This window comes from Trichosurus vulpecula, chromosome 9 (assembly GCF_011100635.1).
Source record: "Trichosurus vulpecula isolate mTriVul1 chromosome 9, mTriVul1.pri, whole genome shotgun sequence".
Classification (NCBI taxonomy): domain Eukaryota; kingdom Metazoa; phylum Chordata; class Mammalia; order Diprotodontia; family Phalangeridae; genus Trichosurus; species Trichosurus vulpecula.
Window position 1 is genome coordinate 142,070,397 of NC_050581.1, and position 12,551 is coordinate 142,082,947.

The following is a 12,551-nucleotide window of genomic DNA, read 5'->3' on the forward strand; positions in this document are numbered from 1 at the left end:
GAGCTTCTTGAAAGCAGGGATTGTTTTGGCCTTTGTTTTTATCCTCACTGCTTAGAGCCATGCCTGGCAAATAGTAAGGACTTAATAAATGCTTATTCATTGGTTGATGGAAGCAGCTCTGTAACTGGCAACTTGCCTCGACCCCACAGATTCTCTGGGGGCGCTGAGAGGCTGTCATTTGCCACTAGTCACACAGCTAGCTTGAGTCACAGGCAGGGTATGAATGCAGGTCTTCCTCACTTCGTGTATTCTATGTCATGCTGACTCTCTCTTCTGGGTCTTAGCTCCTCCTTTGTCCAATGGGGTGGGGTGAGGGGCTTAGATGGCCTCTAAGTTCCTATCCAGCCCTAAGTCCATAAGCCTACAACTTTACATAGAGTATGTGCTTAACAAAAGTTGAAGTGGATCAAACTTATTGTTTCACATTGTTATATTGACCTGTTATCTGTTCCCTTCCAACTTCCACCTAGTGGTCTCAGTTCTATTCCCTGGAGCCATGGAGAATAAGTCTAATCTTCTATGCATATATATAGAGGAACATACACTTGCATATATAGTGGTCTATACAAAGGTATGTATGTAAAAGCATGTTACATATCTATCAACTTTATAAATATTTTTTACTTATCCTGTTCAAGGTCTACCTATTCCATTTTCTAACACATCATCCTTATCTCTTTTTCCTCTTCTCCTCCCTCTTCCTTCATCTTCTAGAACTTTGTTGGAGATGATCCCCACCTCCTCTGGTCTTCTATCGTACATGGTTGATAGAATCATGCTGCCTGGGACTTGGGCCAAAACCCATGTAGGGCAATACAATTGCACATCTGTTAGTCTGGGGCTGAATTGATCTTCCTGTCTGGGTGACAGGCCTAAGGTGATAAATTCCAGCGAAAGTCCTAGAGGGAGCACACTTGGAATCCTTATATCCTCAAGCATCAAGGCCCAACATCTAAAGAGAATACAGGTTTATAGACTTTCCCCCATGATCAGGGTCCTAGGGAAATCTACCCTGGGAAAGAGAGGCTGAAGCTGGTCATTTCCTTTGGGTACACTGCCTGATTCCAGTTATGCAAATCCATCAGAATGTAGACTCCCTGAGTATTTTCTTTTTTTGGCCTTTGTATTCCTAGTACCATGCAGTGCCTTATACATAGTAGGTACTTATTAGAGTCTTGTTGGACTGGGCCAGTAATGGATTCTGTGGCTTGTGTGCAACTTTCTATGAAAGAGAACTCAGAAAATTCATGGCTTTTGCTTCTGCTTACATTGCTGTTGTCAAAGCTAATCATTCATTTCAATGAGGCTTTAAGGTCTTGATCAGAGGAGTTTGCACATTCAGGTGTTGATAACAATCTGGCTCCATGGTATGAAATGGAAGATTTCTGAAAATAAAATATACTTGTCAAATTCAGACAGTCTCAGCAACTAAGAATGTAATCAAGACCCATTTAAATAACAATTTAGTTTGGAGATTAGACTATAAACAGAATCACAATTCATTTAATCAGCTATTTCTTCCACTCTGTAGATGGAATTATAGGAGGGAAATTAAAAGCCAATTAGTCCAACTGCCTTCTAACAACACAAAACCCCACTACAACAGTCAAAGCAAACGAGCCATTTCACACCTATTTGAATATTATAGTGATCTCACTGCCTTACTGGGTAATCCATTCCATTTTTGGACAACACCAGTCGTTAGGAAGTTCTTTCTCAGGCTGAGCTGAAAGCTGCCATCTTGTAGCTTCTACCCATTGGTCCTAGTTCCCCTAGTAGGGATGAAGAATAGCTGCTCCCTTTCCCACATGGTAACACTTGTTAAAAAAAAAGTCCCTAAACCTTGTCTTCTCTAGGTTAAACATCCCCAGGTCCTTCAATTGTCCCTCATACAAAATGGCCAGATGTCCCTCATACCACCCCGGTGTCCCTCTTTTGGACATACTCCAATTTGTTAATAAAATGATGTGCTTAGCTACCAAGTTCTGTTCTTTTGCTTTCTCTGCTAAAGATATTGCCGAAGGACAGAGCTTCATGTACGTGGACTTTTCTCTAGCAAACTTCAAGGGGAAAACTCAACAAATTAGAGAAGAAAGAAGTAGGTAAAAATTAAGTTAATTTACAAAATAATAAGAATGCTGTTCCAAGCAAGAATAGGAAAATAATAGAGATGCCAGATACAGTGAAAGCTACTTCCCCAGGACTAATTAGGCTTTGGTAGAATGATTAAAGAGCAGAGCACGGCCAGTCCCAATGTCCGCCCCTGCCTGCCTCAGAAAGCATGGGCTGTGATGAAGATGTAGATTTTGGCCAGGAAGGTGGTGTAGGTCCCCTGGCGCCAGAGTTTCATTTCAACATCTAGAAGGAAGTCTTGCGGCTCCTTGACTGGCCTCTGGATGAAGACGACCCCTGTGTAGGGATTTATCTTCTGAGCACTAAAGTAGTTTTCCTCATTTCCCTTCGTGATGGTCAAAATGATGTTGTCACCCGTATAGGCTGGGGAGGGGCCAATGCGGAAAATGTGAGCAGGCACCACAATGTTGGTTTGGAAATTGAGCTGGTAGTAGGTGATCCGCACCGGAGTGTTCTGGCAATCCAGGAAGTTGAAGCAGCTGGTCCGTTCACATCTCCTACAAACGACAGAGTGGGAAATGGAGGAAGAGCAGGAAGAAGTGGGTGATGACAATGCCAATGCTAGGATGAATTCCACCATTCTAAATCAAAGATTCAGAATTGAGAGGGCACCCAGAGGCCATCTCTAATCTATGCCCCTCCTATTTTATGGAAGAGGAAACTGAGACCCCGAGAGGTTAAATGATTCACCTGAAGTCATATCAGAACCAGGATCTGAAACCAGGTGGTCTTGATTTTAGAATCAATGTTCTTTTAACTGTGCAACACTGTCTGCTTTCTAGAGTGCTTTTTCCTTAACCACTCTGGGAGATAGGTAGGGGTAGCTAGATGGCTCAGTGGATAGAGTGTAGGGCCTGGGGTTAGAGAGACCTGAGTTCAAATTTGACCTCAGAGACTTACTAGCTTTGTGACCTTGGGCAAGTCACTTAATCTTGTTTGACTCAGTTTCCTCATCTGTAAAATGAGCTAAAGAAGGAAACAGCAAACCATGACAGTATCTTTGCCAAGGAAACCCCAAATGGTAGCAAGAAGAGTCAGACCCGACTGAACAACAACACAGCTGTGTGACCCTGGGCAAGCCACTTAACCTCTGTTTGCCTCAGCTTCCTCATCTGTAAAATGGACATAACACTACCTACCTCCCGAGGTGGTTGTAAGGAGCAGAGGTGATAATATTTGTAAAGCACTAGCACAGTGTCCAGTACGTGGTAAGTACTATATAAATGTTGAGCTAGTAGTAGTAGTAGTAGTATATCATTATGTTCATTTTACAGATGAGGAAACTGAGGGTAAGTGGGTTCGAGGGTAAGCGACAGTTAGTGGGTGGAAGAAGAAGTCAAGTACCTTGATGCCAAACCTAACCCTCTTCCCCTTGAGTCTCAGTTCTTCACCATAAAACGGGAATGACAATGATAGCACCTCCCTCACAGGGGAGGTTGTTTTCATGTTTGAATGAGACGTTACATGGACGCCAGCTAATGCTATTTATTATCTCACACCACTTCTTCTTTCCCAGGGTTGTCCCAGAACAAAGCCCAACTCCCAGGGGAGACATCTGCCATATTGGGCAATCGCTTCTTTCCATCGCACCCTCACCAACACCCTCTGTCTTCCATCTTCCACTTGTCCCACTCTGGCCCCTTGGCTGAGAGCCAGTCAGGTAACCATCCCTTGTGTCTCCTGCTCTCATAGCATCCCCCCAACACCCAAATATGGCTCAATGTTGTCAGTGGGGAAGAGCTCCAAATAAGGAGTGATGAGGCCCCAGGTAGAGAGAGAGGTGGGCAGAGTCCCATGGCAACTACAGTGAACAAAAATTAGGGCACCATTGCTGGGCACTTTTGAAAGGAAAGAAAGCCATAGACCTTCTCTTTAGAGAGTGAGGCCCTGTCCCCCCCACCATGGGAAAGTCAGCACAAGTGGTCACTTTTAAAAATTGTTCCATCTGCCCAACATCGTTTAAAGCAGTGGCTAGAGAGGAGCAGCCTGCACGATCAAACTGTTTCCACTCGGATCGGAGGATGCCCTTTGTGTTCCCCTGAGTGGAGAGGGAAGGCATGTTTCCAAGTCTCCCCAGAGGAGGGCAAGGGGACTTACATGTCTGAGACCTTTCTGTAGTTGGGTGGACACTCAAACAGCAGGCACCGGAAGCTACCCTGAATGTTGTAACAAGTCTCAGCCGCTGAACAGTTGTGAGTGCCGAGAGCGCATTCATCCAGGTCTGCCAGAAAACACAAAGAGAAGGAGATCGATGGGCTATGAGAATTAAGAACACCTGAGAGCTTAGAGCTATAAATGGTGACCAGATCCAAACATGAACAGTGACCTTGGGTAGACACACAAACACACCAATTTTCTTTGGGGGCGGGGGGACCAAAGAAGTCAAAATGTTATTCTGCAATTTCCCCTTTTTGACCAGATCTGAGATTTTCATCAATGACTGCAATCCCCTCTACCATTGTGGATTGACCTTAAAAGCATAGCCAGAGAGGGTTGGGGCAGTTAGAGACTAAGGGATTTGCCCATTATCAGTATGTGTCAGGGCCCAGCCTCAAACTTAGGTCTTCCTGACTCTCTCTACTCTGCTTGTCGCAATACATGGTATCAAATAGAGATTCAACATTCTTGGCACCAGGAGCAGAAGGCAAGACTCTTTGATATCACCATTAAAGAGAGCCCTTACACACCAGTGTCAAGGGTGGAGAAGCCAAGGATTTAGCAGTTGGACTTTATGAGTGATTTGCAAGTTGTAGATGGGCCATCAGGCCATTAGACTGCAATTCAATTTCATCTGAGTCCCATAAATTTCAACACACACTGGCCACCCTCAGGCCATGCCGACCCTTCCCATCATTCCTGGAGTTAAGGGTGCACTGATCAACATAATGCAAAGACTTTTGCAAGGCTCCACTGTACAGTCTGGGACCCAGCTTCCAGCCCAGTGTGAGATGGCAAATACTAGTCAATGTTTACCAGTTGCTTGGTCCATCTACCCATATCTCTGTGCTCTGTGCTGTTATCTGACCTATACCATAGGCTTCCAAAGTGTTGGACAGGAGGGGCCAAAGAAGGAATGTCCATTTTATTGGTTCTATATAGTGACAGACAGAGAGTCTTGTCCTCAGATTGGTGCTTACATAAGAGCTGCTGAATTATGTTGCTCACAAGGGCATTCGCATCCATCATCTGACCCAACAACTCTGTCGGGCAGGAGAGCTTCCACTTACTTGCTGTGTGACCACAAGTGAGCCACTTAATTTCTCCCAGCCTCTGTTTCCTGGTCTGTTAAAAGGAGAATACTGAGCCCTTGATGGCTTTATAGCCTTCAGGCAGAAGTTTATACTAATACCCCCCAAACCTACTCCCTAATGTTGTTGGAAAGTGCAAACAATATAAAATATAGAAAAGGACTTTGCAAACTTTGAAGCACATATGTATGTCAAGCATCACCGTTACTATCAATCCCATTTCATAGATGAGAAAACTGAGGCTCAGAACTATGTCCTTAGCTAACTGTCTCCTCACATCCCCAAGCTTCAATTTCTTCCTCTATAAGCTGAGAATAACGACAACAGTAACAGCTGGTATCTATTTAGCTCCTTGACACTTGCAAAGTGCTGTAACACACACTATTGTCATAGCTAGTAAATGGAAGGTGTTTGGGCAGGAACCATCAATCCTTTGACGCCCAAGCCTAATCAGGTTTTTTTCCGCTCATACCATGTATGACTTGTATCCAGCAAAGCCCCATCCTCAGCAGCTCACATAAAGGGCTCACACTAGGACAGCTGGGGCCACACTGGCCCTCTCCTCCCCTGGGAGACACTTGGATCACTCACCTGTAGTGGGTAAATTCCATTATCATCCTTAGCGAGTGGAAAGTTCTGGCTCTGACCCCAAATGGTTAATTGTGACTCTCCTCCCATTGTAGAACTATTACAGTCCCAGGTGGAACAGGAATAGCCCAAGGAAATTAGTTCTTGGAAAGAAAGAGCTCACTTCTCTGGAAATGCCATTAGTAACACAAGGGGAGGGTTGAGGAGGAGATGAGGGCATGGATAGGGCAGGGCCCAGTTTGAGATATGGCTGCCTTGGCTCTTCTCTGAGGTTTCCCAAAGGCCCACAGGGAGAGTCCATCTCTGTGATGGAAAGGGATGCTGCCAACAGTGATGAGCTAATAGGCCCAGTCCACCAGCATTCCTGACAGGCTTCCTCTGCATCTCCCATGAAATCAAGGAGGTCAAAAGCAACAGCTTAAGTGGGACTGAAAAGAATGCACCCTGATGGACGTCCTGGCAGAGGAAAGGGGAGTGGCAGGGGTGATGGCAGCCACAGCAAGATGAGGGAATTAGGACTGGGATTCTCTCTCTCTTCTCAGGTTTGTGGAACTTTAAGCTGGAAGGAGACCCAGAGGTCACCTCCTCATTTTAGAGGAAACTGGGGTTGAGAGGTTTAATTGCTTGCCCCTCCTCCCCCAAGACAACTCCTTCCTCTATTACTTCGGGGGCTTGGTGGTTTCTGTGACTGTCACATTAATGAACCCACCAAACTAGGAGCCAAACTCAGACCTGTTTCTATCTATGAGTCTGAGATTCAGACAGGTTCCCCTGGCCTTCAGACCACTTGTAGAAGTCATCCATCAGCTAGATTAGAAAGACTTTGATAGAAGACATAATAATCCCATCCATGAAACAGAGATGTTGGCATATTTGGACCAAAATCCAGTGGAATTCATAATAAACTTAACCCAGACACTTGAAATATTCTCAGAGCTTCCCTAGGTAGAGAGTCCCTAGGTGGAGAGCTTTGTGCTGCCTAGACCATTAGGATTTGGCATCCTGGTGAGGTCCCCTCAGGCCCTTCATGAAGAGGTCTTAAGCATAGGGGAGTCAGAACCCACAGATTCCCCAGAAAAGGAAGGATGAACACAGCTGTCTGTTTGCTCCATGCTCACACCATCTCCTTTGCCATTCTTCAAAAAGCATGCCTCTACCTCTTCCTTCTCCTATTTGCCTGGCAGTGACTGGCATAGGGGAAAGAATTAAGTGGAGAATTACCTTTGTTCACAACAGGACTGGTAGGAAGTGTCCTGTGCCTACTAGGGATCCCCATCTCCTCTCACTGGAAAGGGAAGGATTCCAGTCTTTTACTCACCTCTGCAGGTCCGGCCATTGGCCATCATAGTGTAGCCCTGCTCAGGACAGGCACATTGGTAACTGCCAGGGACATTGAGGCAACGGAAGGTGCAGAGGATGCCAGCACTTTGGGTGCACTCATCGATGTCTGAGGAAAAGAGCGAAAGCCATGTTTCATCAGGGAGCTTGAGGAGTCACTGATAGAGGTATCTACCTATCCTTTCCCTCAGGGAATTACAATAGCACCAGCCCACTATGCCATTCTGTGTTTCTCACAGCCTAATACCTCAGACCATAGCTGGTTATTATTAATTTTAATATTTTATTATTTTTAATAATTTATAATAATGATAATTAACTAGTATTTACATAATACTTTAAGGTTTGCAAAACTCTTTATAAATATGATCTCATTTGATCTGCACAATAACCCTGGGAGGAAGGTATTATTATTATCCCCATTTTACAGGTGAGAAAACTGAGGTTAAGTGGCTTGCCTGGGGTCACACAGCTAGTGAGTATCTAAGGCTACATTTGAACTCAGGTCCTCCTGACTGCAGTCCCAGCACTCTATCCACTGCGGCACCTTAGCTCCCCGAAATCTGGCCTTGCCGCTTTACTTTTCAATCTCGTTTCATCTTCCCAACATCCTTGAAGAATAGAGGGGACGTATATGTGTATATAGGGATGATCACCTATCGGGTGGTTAAAGAAGATGATGTATCAATGACTCTAGAGACTCCCCTCCAGTTTTCTGATTCTGAGTTTTCTTGATGAGTTTTACAACATTTAGAACCAAGGTCCATCTAATCCAACTCTCCTCCCTCACCCATTTTCCATATGGAGAAACTGAGGTTCAAAGACCTGTAGTGATTTGTCACAGATCATTCCATTAATGAAAACCAGAGTTGGGATTTGAACACAGATTAGGTGACTCTAAGACCAGGATTCTCCCTTACACTGTACTGAATTACCTGGAAGATTTAGGTCAAGAGTTTAAAAGCAGAAGTCCACAACCTATGGCTCTATTTTTGTCTGGCCCGAGAGCTAAGAATGGTTTTTACATTTTTAAATGAAGTTTTATTGTTTTTAGAAGTGGAAGAACCATTGTTAGTTTGTGGGGGGTACTAAAATTGGCAGAGGGCATCTTGCTCCCACCCCCCCACCTGGGGTACATAGGGGAAAGTGATAAGAGGGGAAACGGGCACAGAAAAGGGACAAGATGTCATAGGGCTCTGTGCCACTGTCCCCAACGACCAGCCCCTCCCTGCACACACGGCCCACCTTTGCATGCATGCCCATCCTCCGCCAGCTGGTAGCCTTGCCGGCAGTAGCACTGGTAGGAGCCGTAGACGTTGGCACATTCCTGGCTGCAAGGGTTGTTTTCACACTCATTCACATCTGCAGTGGGGAGGGAATGAAACAAGTGACGGCCTTTACCAACAGCTTACAGACTCAGCAAAGGGAAATCAGGTCCCGGGGCTCTTCTTCCCAGCTTCCTATTTAACCTGTCTAGCTTGTCAGTATCATTTTATTTGCTTGTTGTCTCCTCCATTAGATTGGGAGCTCCTTGAAGGCAGGCATTGTCTTTTGATTCTTTTTGATTTTCCAGGGCTTAGCACACATAGTAGGTACTTAATAAATGTAGGTGCTTAGCTGACACATAGTAGGTACTTAATAAATTGTGGTTTGTCCTTCCTTCTTGGAGGACCATGACATCAGGAAGATGATGCCATAAATGCTTATTGATTGACTGACAATATCCTAACACAATGTCACTGTGACACATTCTGAAAAAGCATTGGCTTTCACCATGGGAAGGGAGAACCAACTATTAATAACAACGCATGTTTTTATTAGCTTTAAGGTTTACAAAGGTTGTTTACAATGACCCTTTGAGGACAATAGTCCAAGTATTATTATACCCTTTTATGGAAGGGAAGCTTTGTGGCTCAAAAAGGGGAAGTTACTTGACCAGTTAAGTTCAGAACTGGGATTCAGGACATGACCAATGCCCTTTTAACTATATCACATCCATGCCCTAAACTCAGGCTCCGAGAGGGGAAGACTTGTCCCACATCACATAGCTTCTTCGTGGCCAAGCCAGGACACCTAGTCCAGTGTTCTTCCCACTGTACTCCAAACCACCAGGTCAATGCTTATGTTACCATAGAGGTTCATTCTTTCAAGTTCAACCTCAGTGAACAGTGGCTGGGGGCCAGGGCTTGAGAGCTCAAGTACTGAAGTCTGTGTTGGAAAGAGCTCAGTGGATATGGGTTTAAAACTGAGTTTAGAGTGACATTCCTGAGTCTGGCAACCTCTCCCTTTTTGTGCAAATGGACCATGTCCCAAGTACTGGCCAGTCCTTCTTTCTGAGCCAGCCAATGGGGAAGGGGGCTATGGGGTTTTCCCAGGATCATAGCACTACACTGCTTGGCAGAGGAGAGGAGTGAGGAATGAATGAATATCTGAAATGCCCAGTTCTAGCCCTTTTCCTCTCTACGCCCTCAACACAGGCACAGACACGGTTTTACCTTATGTCTCAGGGAATATAAACAGAACCTTATTATTATTATCAATGCTAATAATAAGCAGACCCCCTTTGGAGTGTGAACACCTTGACGGAAGAGACTACTTTTGTCTTTCTTTGTATCTTCAGGGGTTAGCACAGGGACCTGGCACGCAGTAAGTATTTAGTGAATGCTTATGGATTGACTAACGGATTGACTGAGATGCCCTTTGGCCAGGTGTGCACAAAGACCAGAGCAAGGAACAAGAGAGTAGCGGGCACCTTCACAATGCTTCCCGTCGAAGGCCAGCTGGAAGCCAGAGGAACAGGAACAGCGGTAGGAACCAGGGGTGTTCTCACAGGCTTGCTGGCACAGGCGCCCTGGATAGCTCCAACACTCATTTACATCTGTAGGCCAAGCCAAGGAAAAACAGGCAGACTCAGTGAGACTGGCAGACATGAGACAGAGCAGATGGGAAGACAGGAACAGGATTAGGGATCAGATCTGTAGTTTCATAGGTATAAGGAACAGAAGTCTGGGTGAGCATACACACTTTACTAATGCAAGTTGGCAATTTTTCTGCATTTTATAAAGCACTGAGAAGATGTGACTCGCCTGTGGTCACACAGGAACCCAAACCTAGGTCTTCAAGGTTGGCTCTTTATTGATTATGTCAAAGTAATGAGACAGATAGATAGATAGATAGATAGATAGATAGATAGATAGATGATGGATAGAGAGATGGATAGAGAGACAAAGAAATAGATGGGTATATAGGTGAGAGGGGGAAGACAGAGGAGTGAGAAAGAGAGGGAGAGACACAAATAGAGACAGAGAAAGACACACACAGAGAGAAATGAAGATGAAGAGAGACAGAGAGAGGGACATGGGGGGGAGAGAGAGACAGAGACAGAGAAAGAGACAGAGAGACAGAGACAGAGAGACAGAGATGGAGAGAGAGAGAGACAGAGACATATAGAGCACAGCGTAAGGAGCACTGACTGAGTCTAGAGTAGAAAGATTTCCATTAGATTACAAGCTCTACTCCTTACTAGCTGTGTGACCTTGAGCAATTCACTTCTCTTCTCTCAGCCTTAGTTTTCTCATCTGGAAATGGGAGAGCTAGAGGAGAGTTCAGCACAGGTCTCCCTTTACTTCCAATCCTGTGCACTCAAGTGAGCTAACATATCTGCAACAGTATTTTTCAAACTTTAAAGCAATATGGAAATGCTTGCTTCCTCTCTCTCCACTGCACCATGCTGATTTTCTATGCAGCAGAGCTGGAAAGGATGAAGGTTGGTGAGTTGGTCTATTAACCATTCCTGAGAGAGATGGTGAATTGTGACAAATGGAACCATTTCCAAGGTGATTTAAAACGATAGTTTTTGGACCTGGAAGACAATTTCAATAGCATGTAGTCTAATTCTTTCATTCTGCAGATGGAGAAACTGAGGCCCAGAGAGAAAAGACCCAATATCACATAGATATGAAATAGTACAAGATGAAAACCTGAGCCCCCCAATGCTCCAAATCCAGTGCTCTTTCCACTAGACCACTTTCTCAAGGGAGCCAGGCACTGTCCCATCACCCATTGTATAGGTAAGAGAGGAAAAGAGTAGGTCTGGGAGAGGAGGGAGATGATTCTCTGGGATCTCACATACCCACACAGGATCTGCTGAAAGCATCATACTGATAGCCCATCTTGCAGTCACAGCGGTAAGTCCCAGGAAGATTGTGGCACACCTGTCCCTCCCCACAGCGGTGGACACCTGTCTCACATTCATCAACATCTAGAAAAGCCAATGCCAGGGGATGGGTTAGAGGCAGCCATCACCAATCAGGAGAGGGTCACATGCTTTTGTTCTGATCAAATTAAGGAACAGATTTTCAAATACTTGCCCTTCCCTTCCCTCTCCTGCTTAATCTGGGGCACTCTTCATGGCCAGCTGGTGAGTCTGGAGTGGCAGAGACTCTCAGACTCAAACATTAGGGCAAAAGGAATGATAGTGATCACCTTGTGTGAGCCCTTCATTTGACAGACAAGGAAGGGGAGACCCTAAAGAAGGCAAGGGACTTGCTCAAAGTTTCCCATTCAGTTAGCCAAACAAAGCCCTAGTTTCTCATCTCACTGTCCAATGCTCCTTCACTATACCACATAGCCTCTTTCCCTATACTGCAAGATTCTTGATTTTCCTGCCAACCCCATTCAACCCAGGACAAGTTGCATTCTTCACGTTCACATAGCTAGGACATCAACCCTAGAATTGTTAAGTTGGCATTTATGAGGTCACTCCCTGAAACGCCTCCCAAATACGACACAGACAAAGATTCTCCTGGCCCCAGATGCAGTTCCTATGCTTGCTACCCACAACTAGGTGAGCCCATGCCTAAGGCTGCTTCTTACCCACACACTTGGACCCATCCTCGCTAGAATGGTATCCCCTGGTACACAGAAGCTGGTTCCTCTGACAAGTATAGGACCCAACAGTGTTGATGCAATTGAAACCAGGCTTGCATGGCTCAGGAAGAGAAGTGCATTCATTAATGTCTGAAAAAGAAAAATCAGAGTATCGTGCATAATGCATTGTGTTTAAGTATTTCAAGTATTATGCTTAAGATGATCTCACTCAGTCTCCTTGCTGGTTGTCTTGCTTTGAGTCCAAGAATCCTAAACTCATAGGATGCCAGAACTAGAAGGGACATTAGAATAAAATCAGAGTTTTATGGGACCTTAGGACAAAATATTAGAGTTGGAAGAAACCTTAGAAAACAA

The 12,551-nt window shown here is 45.0% G+C and overlaps 1 protein-coding gene across 2 annotated transcripts in view; it reads right to left on the bottom strand.

Moving 5' to 3' along the window:
• Positions 1-2,099: 2,099 nt before the first annotated feature.
• The window catches only part of FBLN2 (fibulin 2), a 138,491-nt gene continuing 128,039 nt past the window's right edge, over positions 2,100-12,551 (bottom strand). For both annotated transcript variants that reach the window (XM_036739706.1, XM_036739704.1), the window contains 7 exons: positions 12,183-12,326; positions 11,440-11,568; positions 10,060-10,185; positions 8,553-8,669; positions 7,288-7,416; positions 4,231-4,354; positions 2,100-2,630 (listed from right to left, as the gene is read on the bottom strand). In XM_036739706.1, the coding sequence (XP_036595601.1) occupies positions 2,273-2,630; positions 4,231-4,354; positions 7,288-7,416; positions 8,553-8,669; positions 10,060-10,185; positions 11,440-11,568; positions 12,183-12,326 (1,127 nt within the window). In that variant the 3' untranslated portion in view covers positions 2,100-2,272. The remainder of the gene's footprint in view (positions 2,631-4,230; positions 4,355-7,287; positions 7,417-8,552; positions 8,670-10,059; positions 10,186-11,439; positions 11,569-12,182; positions 12,327-12,551) is intronic.